Below are 15,546 nucleotides of genomic sequence, written 5' to 3'. Positions count from 1 at the left end.
CGCCCTTGGCTTTATCAGCGCCTCTCGTGTTCAAGGGTGAATACGAGGCTGTGGGTGCACCGAGGCTAGCAAACCGGTCCCTGAATGCAACGGGTGCTGCAAAACCGCCGCCGGTGCGGTGGGAAGGGCGCTCGGCCACCCCGGCTGTGGGCGCCGCAGCCTCCCCGAGGACGCCGGCAGATGCAGACGGCTCTGGCCCATCTGTGCCTGGAGGCCCGGGCCCCAGACTGTGCTCGAGCGCTGCGTGCGGGTATCCGGAACCCGGGAGCTCCCCGGGCGCGCCCGGCCTCGCCTGGCCCGGGTCTCTGGGGCTCTTTGTCTCCCGGCCGCACTAATCCTGCAAACCGCGCGCACCGAAGGCGGAGGCCCCTGAGCCTTGGACAAGCCAGCTACTGGCAAGCCAGTCCGAATGTTTTCAATAAAATGCTTCCTGGAGGGGAGGGGGTGGGGGGAGGAGGATCGCAGAAAATTTTCTCTTCTGAAGTTCATCTATTTTCAGCGGTTAAACGTGGCACCGTGTTAATCAGATCCTAAATATCCCCTTAGAAAGAAGCAAAGACGGGAGGGAGAGTCCTTACACCCTTAAGTTTGGTTTGGGGTTTTTGTATTGTTTTCCAAACAAGTTACGGAGGAGCGAAGGAGCGGGGAAAAAAACCTCAAATCTGCCGGGTGGGTGTTTCCCCAAACCCGGCAGCCTCGAGCTAGCCGTCCGCCCCCAAGCTGCTCAGCTCCCCGGGGAGATGGCAGGACGAGTTATTAAGTACTGCAACCTAACCGGAGAGAAAATAGTAATAATATTGAAAATCATAGTGCCTCTCGTCACCTAGAAGCGACAGAGACGAGCCACCTGAGCTGCAACACCTTTTTGTAGTAGAAACGTTTGCCTTTCCCCTCGGCGAAGCCAGAGGTGGTGCAAAGTGTGAGCTTTTGCTCCAGAAAGGGATTTTCCTCTGAGGTTGTCTACACCCCAGGCAGGCGTCTGCTAAGTAATTTGTCCTAACGTGAAGGCGATTTCTGGCATTAAACAACAACAACAAAAAATTTTAAGCAAAAGTCATCATTACAGTGTTCGGGTTAGTGACCATAAAAAGGCCAGAGGGAGGGGGCTCCTCCAGCAGCGCCAGTCATATTTAATATGCTTCCCACAAGAGAAGCCCTTGCAAAATCAATAGACAGCCGCCAGCTGTGCTTAAACCTGCGATTTCAATTAAAACCTTGCGCTCCAGTCCTTGGGGTTGAGCCTGGATCCCCAATCAGTGGTGTGCGAGTGGCTTGGCACGGGTGCGGCGCCCCACAGCCGCTGATCCCCGAGGTCGCGGCGTGGGTCAGGCCCAGCGGAGCCGAAGCAGCCCCCGGCCTTGGCACCCTGTTCTGCAGCGTGGGAAGAGCACAGGCCGCGGAGGGGCGTCGGGCTGGCAGTGTTGCCCCACCGCGGCCGAGGTGTGGAGGACCGAGCGTGGGCCAGATGGGTCGAGGCGAAAGCGGCTGGCTTTCGGCTGAGGCCCCGGAAGTTGACGGGCGAGGGGCTGAGACCTCAGGGCAGAGGAAGGCCCCACGGTGGGTCCAGGCCTGGCAGGCCAAGAGCGATGGGCTGCAGTGCGCGCCGTCCAGTGAGGTTGGCCAGCACGGGCCTGGGCGCCCGGGGATAGGCGGAGGGCAGCCTCCCGATTGGGCCGCTGGCGTGTAGCACAGGCGCTGAGGCCTAGTGGGCCTTGCTTGGGCGCAGACCGCGTGCCTCCACGTAAGGTGGCCTGCTTGGTCAAGCTGCTGACCCAAGGCCCCTGCACCCCCAAAGTGGAGCTTTTGTAGCAGTCTGGACTGGGAGAGAGAGAGAGGATTTCTCATGTATCCCTCGGCCCACTTCTACCCTGGCTTTAAAGGACAAGACTTCTTTAGAGCGGGAAGCTTTGTAGAACTTTATTTTCCAGAGATGGCTTCACATCCCTCAAACATCTGCGCATCCCCGGAGCCTCCTGTTGTTGCCCTTCATGTGGAGTTATTTTGGATTCCCCCGCTCTCACTGAAAATGTGTAGGTAGAAAAAAAGTTACCCCTAGTCTCCCAGAACTCTGCCACCAACTTCATAAAATTGTCAAATTTTAATTCCTATGGTCCTCCCTCTTTGTTTTGACATTTCAGCGTAAAAAAAAAAAAAAAATTGCTGAGGCACCTGGGTGGCTCAGTCGGTTGAGCGACGGACTTTGGCTCACATCTCGATCTCAGTTCGGGAGTTCGAGCCCCGCGACGGGCTCTGTGCTGACAGCTCAGAGCCCGGAGCCTGCTTTGGGTTCTGTGTCTGACTCTCTCTCTGCTCTTCCCCTGCTCACACTTTGCTTCTCTCTAAAAAATAAATAAACATTAAAAAAAATTTTAAAAATTCCTGCAAATGAGAATGAATTTGAAAGGGGGGGGCAGCGATTGGAAATCTCAGCCCTCCCTCCACCAAGTGCCATGCTCCCCTAGTCCTCTTTTATTCTGCCTGAAATCATCTCGTTTACAGAAAATATTTGTTTGCACTATTAGTTGGTACTGGAGTTAATTACTCAATGTGTTAACGTGAAGTAATATGTATAAAAGTAGGATCAGTGTTTATTGTGTGGGTGAGCTGTTGAGCGGTGCTTGAATAAACTGCAATTAGGGTTAGATAGAGATTAATTAACATGTGAGTGGCAAGGTGTAAAATAGTCTCCAACCCTCCACTTCAATATAATCTGCAGGCGAGGGAAGGAGAAGTTTGTGAAGCTAATTAAATACTTTTCTAAAAGCCAGTGTATTCACCCAACATTTGGAAAGAGAGGCACATTAGGGGCAACTTGTTTTTACCCAAATGTTTTCTTTCCGTGGAGGTAACACTCCTTTGTGATGCCGGGGAGAGCGGGATGGCTTGTGCAGTTGCAAAAAGCGCTAGGGATGGCAAGACAGGTTCACGGGAAGCCTTTGGAAGCCTTTCAGCCTGATGGAGCTTTCAAACCAGCAGATATTTCGCGCTGCCGAGATCAACAATTACCCAATTTGGAAAGGGGGTTGGGGTGCGGTGCCGGTGACTGAAGGAGACCCGCAGGAAAGTCGGTATAGAAATTCGGGTGTTGAGCCCCTCCGGGTGTATTGATACTGTTTCAATGTCGGGGTGAGTTGTTGGTTTGTTTCCTGTTGGGGGGGGGTGCGGGTTCATTTGTGTTGTTTGCACATTAACACAGGGATGGGGGTAGAGTGGGTCTGGAATACCACCTCTTTGAACATCTAAATTCAATGGGTTGTATATGGAAATATTTTTCAGACAAGCAAGCTTCTTTCTTCTAGCTTTGAAATCTGGAAGTTTGGGGAGAAGGGTTCTTTGGGGAATAGACTTGCGCCTGCTGAATTTAGGGGGAAGTAGAAGCAGTTCTCCAGCCTTAGCAGGGTGAGAAAATCCACCCACTGATGTCACCCTCCAGGCCACTTTCCCTCAGACATCTCTTTGTTCCCTCCCCTTGCTTTCCAAGTACACTTTTCTGTTCCCTTACCTGCCAGGTCAATATCCGGTTTGAAATTGCACGTCAGAGGGGGAGTGGGTAGTAGAGAGAAGTTCTGAAGGGGAAAAGGAATGCTTTGCCTTCAGTTAAAACTAGACCTTTCCCCCGTCCTTTCCCTGATGGCTTTCTGGGATGTTTTGCAGCTGAGAGGCCTCAGGCAAGATACTCAGTTTCTCAAGACCTGTTCCTGAGTGAAAAAGGAAAAGGTTTGCTTTCAGTAGCATTTTCTTGGGCTCCACAAGCCCCTGTATCTTTGGAGATGAAATTCACTATCAAACCCTCAACCCTGTTTGCTCATATTATACCCACCGTAATCCTCTTAAACTGTGGTTGCGGCTACAAAGCTCGTGGTCTTGCAAAAGCCGGCTGGCAAGATATAATTGTCCCGCAAACAAAACCGTCCAAAAGTTTTTAAAAACCCCTGCACCCCCCCCTCCTCCTTCCTAAACCTAATTCTCTCGCTCTCTCTCTTGCTAGACGCCCCCCCCACCCCCCAAGAACCCTCAGCCTCGACCACTTTTGTTGTCGCCAAGAGCACCCGGCCTGTTGAAAGTGCTGGAGCGTCTTTGAGCAGTTTGTTGTGATACGCAGGTAGAATGGTCTGCAAACAGATGAATTCAGCCCCTCCAAACCGAGCGTGGAGCGCGCTGCTTTTGTGCGCCAGGCACAAAACGCTGAATTCCTCCGAACTTACTTGGGGCCTGTCTAGAAAAGGGCCTTTTCTTCCCTCTGCTTGTACCTCTGGCCACACTAAGTCCCTGCCCGCCCCCCTTCAAGCCCCCTCCCTCTCCCCTCTGATAATCCTTCTCTTTATTTTAGAAAAACACAAAACCCGGTTCCACGCGGTGCTTTAGTGGCTAGAAGTGAAAGAGCTGCCTTGGCAGAATTCAGCTCTATGAATCACTTCGGAAAATTGGTTCGACTGAATGGCCTTAGGAGGAAAAACGTTTTAATAGGATCCAGGGGAGGTTCTGCTGTTTCAATCTGCTCCTTAAACAGGTGGAGATTGGACCTTCTCAATTATACAAACAGTAAGTACCCATCAGCAGGGAGAGCTGCCCTCCGAATCCTCCCCGCACGCAGCCCGAAACCAGCAGCAGAGCCGGGCTTTGCCTCAGAAACCCGATCACAAATCAGCGATTCTGATCGATTAGGTTCTCAAGCAGTCCTCTAGCTTGCTGTGCAGTCTCCCCCAGCCGCAGGCGAGGAGTTCGGCCAGAGAGGGGGAGGCGCGCCCACCGGGCGCCGAGGCCCCCGGGGTCTGGGCGCGCGGCCTTGCTCTTCCGGACGCTTCAGGGTCGTCCTTGGGCGGCGGGAGCTCTCTCCCGACCTCCGACGCCAGCCAAGGCGAGCTCGTTGTTTTTGCATAAATTAATATTTCCCCATTAACAAGTTCCCCCCTCCAAACGCGGCGCCCGCGTCCATGCGCCACATCCTAATGAGGTAATTATCATTTGCGCGTGTTCGGGGCTGGCGCCGGCTCCGTGGGTAAATGGCAGTTTATTAGCACCATGCCCAGCTCGGCTGCAGAGGGCTAAGGGATAGTTCAGCGACTAGACGGACACCCAGGGGCCCTTTGGGGCGGCGCGTGCGGGACCCTCTGCCCTCCCCGCGTCCCTCAAACCTATAGGCCCCCAAAGTTGTGAATCACGCACAGAACTCTGCCTGGGTTTGGGCTCCCCCCACCTTCTTTCCACCGGCAAAACCATCACGATTCCTCCCCCTCCCCCTCCCGTCTCTTCCCTCCTTCCCGATTCGCGAACCGCTCGCACTTTCCCGAGGGGAGCGCGGGCGCCAGTTGCCTCCTTTTAAAGTTTGAGGGGCGGTGGCGGCGGCGGCCGGCAGGCGCGGGGGAACACAGGGGCCGCTACGGGAGCCGCGCCGCCGCCCATGTCATTCCACTTCAAGTGACTTCATGTGATGTCAGCTGAATGTAAAAGACAGTGATCTCACGCGGAGGGGAAGATGTTTGCCATCAAAATGTGACAGAGGAGACACGCTGCATGGCTCGGAACGCATCTCCTTGGCGGTGGGGGAAAGAGGTAAATGCGAGGTGGCTCTCCTGGTCCTCTAACTTTGCCCCTTCACCGTCCAGCTCCCCGCACGCGTGGCGGAGGCCAGGGTCCAGGGAACGGCTCAGGGGGGTTAATTTGAGGCTCTTTTCTTTCTTTCTTTTTTTCTCTCTCTCCTTTTCCTTTGTAAACCCTCCCCCGTCTTCCCCCTTTCAAAGTCTCAGGGCAGGGGCTGGTGGGTTCCTTTGCGCGCCGGGTTAATGGGAGGTAATTTGGTCCCCTTGGGTGCACTTTGTTCTGCCCCTGTTCATTTGAATGCAAATGGGTGACCTGGACCCGACAAGGTGCTTATTAAATTGCGGTTTCCCTCCCTGCCTTTTCCGGAATGCAGACTTAGAGGAGAGAGGCTGCGCCCTGGCCCAGTCCCGCACGGCAAAGCTCGGCTCGGCGCGCCATGGCCAGTTCGGCTTCCCTGGAGACCATGGTGCCCCCGGCCTGCCCGCGCGCTGGAGCGTCGCCGGCCACTTCCAAGACGCTGGCCTTCTCCATCGAGCGCATCATGGCCAAGACGTCGGAGCCCCGTGCGCCCTTTGAGCCCCGGCCGGGGACGCTGGAGGCAGACGGCGGCCAGGGCAAGAAATTGCTCAACCTTTGCTCGCCGCTGCCCTGTATGATCCCCCTCCAGCCCCTAGGCTACGAGGTGCCGTCCAAGACGCTGCTCAGTTACTCCGAGCTCTGGAAAAGCAGCCTCCGGGCGGGCGGCGGTGGAGGAGGAGGAGGAGGAGGAGGAGGCGGCGGCGGCGGCGGCGGCGGCGGGGGGGCCCCGGTGTGCGGCGCCAGCGGCTTGTGCAAAACCAACTGTGGCGTGTGCTGCAAGGCCGATCTGGGCCTGGCGCCGTCTGCGCTGCCGGCGGGCAGGGTCATCAAGCCGCAGGTCATCAACCAGGCGGTGGGGCTGCCGGCCAGCGGCTCGCTCTACTATTTCAACTACCTGGACTCTGCCGCGTACCCGCCGTCTGAGCTCCTCGGAGGCCACCTCTTCCCGTCCGGCCTCCTCAACGCACAGGCCCCCGCCGCCCTGGCCGCGCACCCCAAACTCTTTTTGCTGGAGAACGCCAAGTTGGCCGGCCTGGCCGCGGACAAGTTCCCCCATCCGGCCCCCTATGCCCATAAGGAGCGCTTGCCCGCGCCGCTGGAGCAAGTGCTGAAGGAGAACTCGGCCCTGACCGCCGAACGCGGCGGCGTCAAGGGCCACGGCAAGCTGCCCGGGGGCTCTGCGGACGGCAAGCCCAAAAACTTCACCTGCGAGGTGTGCGGCAAGGTGAGGCCCCGGGTCCGCGGGGGCTGGGAGGGATGAGCAGAACAGCAGCTTGGCTGAGGCAGCCCGGACCGCCCTTTTCCCAAGTTTAGGAGCTCCCCGGTAGCTATCTACTTCTCACATTGGGGGGCCCAGCTGGGCCTCAGTTTCCCATTCTGTAAAATGGGGATGTCGTTGTCCGCGGCCACACGAGACGCGTGAGCAGTGGGTTGGGAAGCGCTTGGCAAAATGAACAGGGCTCTGGTTGGTTTCTGAAGGGAGTGTTGGTTGGGGGATGTAAGGCGCTGGCCTCCCCGGTCTGATTCTAGACCCTCGCGGACGGACACACCACAAGGCCCCTCGTGTCCTCCCATAGGTGTTTAATGCTCACTATAACCTCACCCGCCACATGCCGGTCCACACCGGAGCCAGACCGTTCGTGTGCAAAGTCTGCGGCAAAGGCTTCCGCCAGGCCAGCACGCTCTGCAGACACAAAATTATCCACACCCAGGTACGTGGCCCCCGGGTCGAGCTCGGCCCCCCACCCCCGCAACACCCCGTGCCTGAGCGACGGTGTTGGGGAGAGGATGGCAAGGGCTCCCCTTACCCCTCCCGGGGAGCCCATGCCCCTTCAAGGTGCCCCCGAGGTGGCCTCCCCTAGCCGGGGCCTTGGCCTCATTGTGCGCGCGCCCCTTTTCGCAGGAAAAGCCGCATAAATGCAACCAGTGCGGCAAAGCCTTCAACCGCAGTTCCACGCTCAACACGCACATCCGCATCCACGCGGGCTACAAGCCCTTCGTCTGCGAGTTTTGCGGCAAAGGCTTTCACCAAAAAGGTAATGTGCGGGGCGAGGCCCTCTCCTCACCTCACCTCCGGACTCGGCGGGTCACTGCTAGCGGGAAGGCAAAGAAGGATCCGGAGAGAGGGAGCGTGAGAGCTGCAAGCGCGGGCAGAGCATTTCTTTGGAATCGGGTTGTGCCCGGTTTGGGTGGAAGCTCTCCGGGCCGGGTTAGTAGACCTCGCTGGATTCAGGCTGGTTGCACGGGGAGACTCCGAATTTGGGAGGTGGGATGGAAGGAAGGGACAGAGGGAAAGGAAGTAGGAGAAAGAAAGGCTATTGCTCTATAGAAAAAGCTTGTCTTTGTAGCCGGGACACCCCTTTCAAATGAAAAAAAAAAAAAAAAAAATCGAGGCAAACTCCACCTCCTGGGAATAACAAGACCGGGGGAAACCATTACTGTCCCCAGCACCTCCAGGCCCGGCGCCCCGCTTGGGTTTTTCAAGGCACTTTTGGATCTCCGGGTGGTATCTTGGTGGGGGTGGGGGGCAGAGGGAGTAACTTTTAAAATGAGAAGAAAAACAGAAAATGAGGGACGAAGCCCGGGTTCGTGCGAATTTCTTCCAGCGAGGCAGCAGCCGGGAGAAGGACCCGATGCGTCTCTGGGCTGTGCAAAAGTTTCCCGGCCAGCCGAGCACAGCGGGAGGGACGCTGCGCGGGCCTGTGCACCGGGCGGGGCAGGGGCGCGGGGAGGCTACGCGGGACTCGGCCCTCCATCCTGTCGTGAGAGCCTCCGGCTTGACGCAGACGAAGTTTGACAACTTCTTCACTCGGAGAGGTCGCGCCCGCCTAGCCAAGCGTCGCCTTCTTTGCGCGGGCACCTGAGCCAACCCCGGGACGCCCGGCACCCCCCCCCCCAGTTCCAATACATTCCCTCCCCCCCTCCTTTTTTTTGTTTTTGGTCTCCCGTAGGGAACTACAAGAATCACAAGCTGACCCACAGCGGCGAGAAGCAGTACAAATGCACCATCTGCAACAAGGCCTTCCACCAGGTCTACAACCTGACCTTCCACATGCACACCCACAACGACAAGAAGCCTTTCACGTGCGCCACTTGCGGCAAAGGGTTTTGCAGAAACTTTGACTTAAAGAAACACGTGCGCAAACTCCACGATAGCGTGGGGCCTGCCGCCCCCTCCACAAAGGACCTGACTCGGACAGTGCAGAGCTGAGAGCTACTGCCTCGCCCTCCCTTCCGGCCCCATCCAGCCCCCAAACAGATCACACGTATAAACTTATTTCTAAAATTAAAAGAAAATAAAAACTATAGCAGAGAGGCTAAAATCTATTTATCGAAACCAGCATATTTTTTGGAAAGCTAAACGTTTCCTCGATGACTGGCAGCAAACGCGTGGCTCCCACCTTTGTGTATTCGGGAAACTTATTTAAACCCAGTGCGCTGAAACGTATTTCCCTCCAGGCCTCCGCTTCTCCTCCGGCCGTGGGTTTTCACCCCAGCCTGTCACGTGAACGCCCCGGAAGAGCGCGGCGCCCCCAGCCATCTTTATACAGCCATGTAAATCCTCCTGTACAAGCGAACTCGGAATATATACATATCTAACTCAATAAACAGAATCACTAGTGCGCGTTTTCTTTCCCCCCTCTCCCCTCGCCGATAGGTCAGCTCAGCAACCCCAAAGAATGAGAAGGGAATAGGCGTTTATAGCATTTCCCTGCCCAAATGCTACTTCCTTTGGGGTGCTGGGACCAGGGTGAGGCCAAACCGGTGTTCCTGCGGCGCTTGCTTGTGAAGACCCTCCCTCCCCGCGCCCCCTCCCCCTCCCCCCCCCCGCCCCCCCCCCGCCCAGGATCGTGGGAGCAAAGGTCTACGTCGGCCTACACGTGGTGCCAAGTTTTTATTTGGTGACTCTTCCGACGCTTGGGATTCTGGGTGTTGCCTTATTTGGGTGAGAAAACTAAAAAAAAAAAAAAAAAGGAGGGGTTAAAAGTCGCTGGGTGTTGGGGAGCTGGTTTGGGTGCATCTTTCAGCAAATTGCCTTGCCGCGCAAGGGTAAACGGCCAGGGCAATGCCCCTCTGGGGAGCTTCTGAGCATGTCTCCTTTTATGGGCGACCTGACGGGCGGGGGGGAGGGGGTGGACTCTTCCTCCCAGTTTTTCCTGGAGACGAGAGCTGGAGGCCAAGGGTCCCCAGCCCAGCCGGAGCTCTGGGGCTCCGGGGCTCCCTGGCCGGTGCTGCTGATCTGGGGCCAGCCTCCGGGTGCTGTGCGCCCTGCCGCGGGAGGGCGCACCCGGACTCTCGGAGCTCGCAGCCGCCGCCTCCCGCGCCCCGATTACCGCGCAGTTAGCCCATTTTCTGAATAGCTATCTCCGCCGCCGAGCACGCTGATGAAATGATCTCACGCTTGCTTCCTAAGTAATGACCCAAATTAAGAGAGAAAACAGAGACCCTTCAAACAGCATTACATTAATCATCTAATCATTCCCAGGAGGGGGTCGGCCGCCGCCGCCCCGTTTGATCCGAATGTGGATAATCAAGAGCTCAGATTACTGGCTCGGCGCGCCGGACCTCCCCCCCCACTCCATACACACACTCTTAATATTCGCGCCGAGATTCAGCCCACGTCTTCTGGAACAATATTCCCCAGCGTGGAGAGGAAAGGCGGCGCCGGGCCGGAGAGCGCGCTTCCACGCAGCCTTGCCATTGCAAGGAATAGGGCGGCGGCAGCCGGGCGTTGATCCCACGCGGATTTCCACTGCGAGTGGAGGTTATTTGCTTCGTTAATGCAAAAGGAAACCCCCTCCTAACTCTGCAAGTGACTTGGGTGCGGGTTATCCCAACACCCGGTATACAGTAGGAGCTCAGTGCTGCCGGCGCCAGGGGCTTCCACGATCAAAACTGCTCACGTTTCCCCAACGCTTGCTCCGTTTCCAGGCACAGGTGCTTTCGAATGTTCACAACACCCCTCAAGCTGGGGACGATTTATGGACGGACAGAGACATTGAGGCAGAGATAAGCCAAACGACATGCCTCGGGTCACGGGACTAGGTAGGGCTGGGATTCGAACTCCGGGAGGCTTTCAGGGAGCCCAAACTGCCTTCAGTCCTCGTGGGTGGGGGAGGAATCTCCAGGTTGGGACCCGCGCGAAGACGTTTGGCTGCTGCGTGGAGGCTCAGTCCTGGTCACAGCCAAAGGTTGGGTTCCGGCCCCCGCCCAATTCGCAGACCCATTGCGCGGGGAAGGAGAATTGTCGATTTTGTTTGCACAGAGGACGGCGACAGCTTCCTCAGGCTGTCGCGGGAGTATTTTTAGTACCTCCGATTCAGAAATAGGAACGTGTACATTAGAATTCCATTTCCTGAAAGGAGAGCGTCCTCGTTTTTGTAATCCCCCCCCCTCCCAAGTCTGGGAAGACGCAGTCAGGGGAGGGGGAATGAGGAAGCGAGGAGGAATTTAAATGTTAGCTCGTTCTGGCTGCAGTTCGCTGAGGGGAGATTGGGACCCAGAGGGATATGCAGATTTAACTCCGAAATCTCCATGGATGCCACAAACCCCAGGAAACCCCAGGATGGGCGAGGAGGACTTGGCGGCCAAGGATATGGAAATATCGCCTTGCTTTTCCCACACATCTATCCCCAGGGGTATTGCGAGCTGGTTTGAGGAGTCAGCTTTCCCCCAGGGTTCTCATACCGGGTTTTATTAGCCCCTCCTTACATACACACACACACACACACACACACACACACACACACCCTTCTCCATTTCTGGGAGATCCCGGGCACCCTACGACAGTCCTCTTAACCAAAATCCTTTCCTTCTTGCATTCCTGAAAGGATCCTTTGCAGATTCACTTCTTGGAGACCAGATACTGGTCAGGGCGAGCCCACCTTCTTTTTAAATAGTTCCAGAACTTGGGACAAGGGGCAGACACCATCAGATTTAGTGCAAAGCATCCGCTTAGAGAATTGGGTTAAAAAGTTGGCCTGAATGTGGAAATCGTGATCAAGTCTTCTTTCCCTTTAAGAAGAGAAGAGAAATAATGATTAAAAAAAACAAAAATAGACGGGGCACCCCCACCCAGGAAAAGAACTTTCTAACCTTCAAGTGAGAGAACTTTGAGAAATTCTTCTGTAGTAAGTTTTCTCAGGAGGAAGACCAAAAGGGTTGCCCATCTCCTACGACTGGAGAAATTGGTTTCCGGGTGACAGTTCTGAAGATGGCGTGCTTGCAAACGAGGCAGCAAATGAAATCAAAGTAACGGGGAGAGCAGGAGGCATTTCTCTCCTGGACTGCTCATCCCTGCAGTCAGGGGCGAAGTGAGTCCCTGTGACTTCTGGGGTACACCTGAGCAGCGTGTCTGGCATGATCCAACCTCCTTGAGGTTGTTTCCTCATAACCTGATTCTTAACTTCACCTTCACACCAGCTCCTGTCAATCGCTCTCACCTGAGAAGGTGTTACTTCACATCTGGCGGTAATTGCAGATAAACAGAGAGTTCTGTATCTGTAGGGCGCAGCTCCGCTTTCCACAGGTTGGAAGTCACTGCTCCCGGGTTTAAGTTGTCTGCTTCCTTCAGGTGTGGGATTCAAGAAAGGATGCCTTCACCCGAAAAGGAGTACAAAGAGAAACAGGAACCTTCTGCGTGAGTGACTGAACACCTTTCACAGCCAGTGAAGGGTCGGAAGCCAACACTAACTTTCAGTCACCGTCTCCACTGGGATCCTTCTTTAGCTTATTCACCATGCATCGGAATTGATGGGTGAAAGGCTCTGTTTTCTGAGTTTTTTCCCCTCTTAATATTAAACTGTTTGCATGACTTGTAGTTTGCAGTATTAGTAAATGACTTAAACAAGGTAGTCATCAGCTGCATATTAATATGCTAACCTTGATTAAATTGAAGAGGCCGGCCCTTAAAAAAATATTTAAAAAAAAAATCAAATTGCGGGGGAGGGGAATCCTGTCACAGACACAAAAAAGACTCCAATTATCTTTTCCCCTTCAAGATGTTTGTTCTGTCCATGACTGCTCACACTTCAGCAATCTTGCCAGCAAGACTCAAAAAAAAAAAAAAAAAACCCTCCTTCTTCCAAAGCCACAGCCTTGTACATAACAGATTGTACAGTCCTATTGCCTTAGGCGGGTTAGAGGTTCCTCTCTGCAAAGAGCGACACAGAGAAGTTGCCAGCATCCAGACACATTTTGGGGGGCACTGTGCTCGTTCTTGCCTTGGCTGCAGAAGTGGATCTATGTGGTCCCCGTTTTGCTGTCTGGCTCCCAAGAGGGTCCGAGGCTGCCTGAGGCCGGTGCGTGAGTTACAGCACTGAGGCATCCAGGTGTGCTGGTGGTGGATGGGCTCGGGGAGAAACGCAGGAGGGAGGGAAGGAGAGTCAGGGTGGGGGCGCTGCTAAAGGGAGGATAGCAGTCTTGAGAAAACGCTGGGAAATAAACAACCTCAAGGCAGCTGCGTTGCCCTTTTCCCTGCACTTCCCTCTCAAACGTCTGAGCAACCAGTTTGCTCCTAGAAACATGTTAATTGCCAACGGAGCTCATTAAGGCATGCACATGCAAAACACAGCAAGAAAGATTAAATGGACAAAAGCGCAATAATGAACTGTCAACAATCGGGCCCATCTACGACCAGGATCACTCAAGAATGAGGCATTTAGAGGCAACAAAGGATTGTCTGGGACAGGAAGAAAAGACGACCTAGACTTTTGTTTAGTCAACACAATTGATTACAAATGAGAGATTAACAGGATAGCTTCAGATTTTTTTAAAAAGAGGCAGAAAAGAAAAGTCCAATTAAGTCCACCGAATGTTAACTACATTGCGTTCCATGCCTAGCCCCAAAGAAATTCTCATTAAACCATCCCTGGCGATCCCTTTTGGAAAGTAATTTGTCTCCCTGATGGAGCAGAGAAAGAGAATCGTGTAAAAGAAAGCGTTAGTTCTTGGCACAATGAGCTTAGGAGACACTCTAGAAAGAGCCAAAGGGGGAGTTAATGAGCATCTGACAAACTGCTTGGATTCAGGCCTAGAGAACAGCGATGAAAAGATGAAATTGGCCAACAACTATTCTTTATATCAAACATAAAAAGGCCAATCTGAAATGGGGCTGCTCAAAAGTGGTTGAAAGTACATAGCCCAAGAAAAAGGAGCCGCGGCCAGGCCCCTTGTTGGACACCGGACACAGAACTCGACGGGCCAAGAGCTCGGAAATAGACAGAAAGGTGGGCCCTCCACCCCAGAGCAAACTCCAGCCACCGCCCCGGGCTTTGAAGATGCTGATCAGAAGCTCCCGGCGCCCACCCCCTACCCTCTGGATGTTTCTTTCATGAGTGAAAAATGTATCAGGCTAGCCTTTGAGGGTTCCCTAAAAGTTCTGGTAATCTGGTAATTAGTCCCTGGCATTCGCCAAACGACTTCTCTCTTCTACAGTCATGGGCCCCCCAAGAGCACCATATGTCACCAGTTCATATTCAGTTTTCCCCGAGCTCCCTCCTAGTGACCATTCAACAACCCCCCCGCCCCCCCCCCCACACACCGCCTCACCCCTGCCAGGTAATTGCCTTCCTAATTTTGCATAGGGCAGAGGTGGCAAGGAACTGAAGACACTGAACACACGCAGGGCTTCATGAAACTGGTTATGAAGTTTTAAAATTGTTTCTCATAGTTGTTCATCTGTCTTTAAGAAACCAGTTCGTTTTAATGTTTCCTTTTTTGAACAAAGTAGGTCAGTGGTATGTGTCTATATGAGACATGTATTACATTTTAATTAAACCTAAGCATCCAGGCTTCCTAACAGCAGAAGTGTTTGGAGGTTCTCTTACACGCAGTGTCCAGAGCCAGGTAAACAGAATCTAGCAGTGAGATGGGGTTTTCAGCTCAGTCCACCAGCTAAGGAACACAGAACAAATCTTGTGGGGTTTTTTTTTTTTAATGCCTTATTTATTCCATCTTTGACGTGGGACCAGTGCCATCTCAGATACTAGAGTGCAGCATTTAAAACTTGATTCTAGGTTTTGTATTCTTACTCTCAAATCCTTGGTAACAGCTATCACATTTCTGAGGGCTTGGCTTGCACTTCAGGCTGTGCTCATGCTTCATGGAAAAAATATATTGCTGTCTGGAAGTAAAGAATGAGGAAGAAGAAGTATACCGATTCAAAATAAAAATAAAAACAGTCATCTAAGGTTTGAGACTAGGTCTGGTTTTCAAAGCGCAGAAGTGTTATAAAATCTAGAAAGGTGCATTTAAGGAAAGGAGAGAAAATGAGACGTTTCGATTGCAGATGAACCAGAGACTGAAATAATTTGCTCTTCGCCGAGGCATCCTAGCAAGGCCACATGACCTGCCACACAATTGTCATTGTTTGTGTTTTCTCTTCAGTGTTTTTTCAGTCCTAGGCCATATTTAGAGCTCCGTTTCCTCCAGGAGTTTCAATTGTCCGCATTTTGTCCCCCTCCCACAGTGCATGGTGGTGGTACATGCCTAGGGACTGATAAGCTATTATCTATCAATGAAAGTGGAGTCAGTGGTTAGGAGCCTGGGTCTGGCATCAAACCAGCTGAGTTCAAATCCTAGCTAGCTCAGCCGTTTATCAGGAAAAATTACTCTCTCTGTTTACTCATCTGCAAAATAGGAATATTAGGTGTACCTAGCACACTTGAGACTAATATAATGTTGTATGTCAATTATATCTCAAAAAAGGCAAGAGAGAGCACCTTATCTCACAGGGTAGATGTGAGGCTAACATGAGCTAACACATATAACTAGAACTTGGAACAGCACCTGGAACATACATAGTAAGAATTCCAGAAGTTCGAGATTATGGTTACAAAAACCCAAGTAGTGAAACTGTAATACAGCACTTTATAAAGAAACGTTACCCGTGTTATCTTGTTGGCTCATTACACATTTATTTGGTAG

The 15,546-nt window shown here is 53.5% G+C and overlaps 1 protein-coding gene across 2 annotated transcripts; it reads left to right on the top strand.

The window, feature by feature from the left end:
- Window positions 1-4,334: 4,334 nt before the first annotated feature.
- FEZF2 (FEZ family zinc finger 2) lies at window positions 4,335-9,242 on the top strand. Of its 2 annotated transcripts, none has more exons than XM_045051783.1 (6): window positions 4,335-4,542; window positions 5,439-5,553; window positions 5,915-6,844; window positions 7,197-7,331; window positions 7,523-7,655; window positions 8,571-9,242. In XM_045051783.1, the coding sequence occupies exons 3-6, from the start codon at window positions 5,978-5,980 to the stop codon at window positions 8,828-8,830; spliced, it is 1,395 nt and encodes a 464-aa protein (XP_044907718.1). In that variant the 5' UTR covers window positions 4,335-4,542; window positions 5,439-5,553; window positions 5,915-5,977; the 3' UTR covers window positions 8,831-9,242. The 2 variants fall into 2 exon arrangements, with proteins under 2 accessions (XP_044907718.1, XP_023105668.1); XM_023249900.2 differs by having other exon boundaries at window positions 5,420-5,553.
- Window positions 9,243-15,546: the final 6,304 nt, after the last annotated feature.

This window comes from Felis catus, chromosome A2 (assembly GCF_018350175.1).
Source record: "Felis catus isolate Fca126 chromosome A2, F.catus_Fca126_mat1.0, whole genome shotgun sequence".
Classification (NCBI taxonomy): Eukaryota; Metazoa; Chordata; class Mammalia; order Carnivora; family Felidae; genus Felis; species Felis catus.
Note: the sequence above shows the minus strand (reverse complement) of the source record. Positions and strands in the feature narration are given on the sequence as shown.

What these genes read in the sequence shown, in the direction of transcription:
- FEZF2 (XM_045051783.1), top strand. Translation starts at nt 5,978, where the DNA reads ATGGCCAGTTCGGCTTCCCTGGAGACCATGGTGCCCCCGGCCTGCCCG. An exon ending in CCTGCGAGGTGTGCGGCAAG is followed by an intron (nt 6,845 to 7,196) that starts GTGAGGCCCCGG and finishes GTCCTCCCATAG; the next exon opens with GTGTTTAATGCTCACTATAA. An exon ending in CAAAGGCTTTCACCAAAAAG is followed by an intron (nt 7,656 to 8,570) that starts GTAATGTGCGGG and finishes GGTCTCCCGTAG; the next exon opens with GGAACTACAAGAATCACAAG.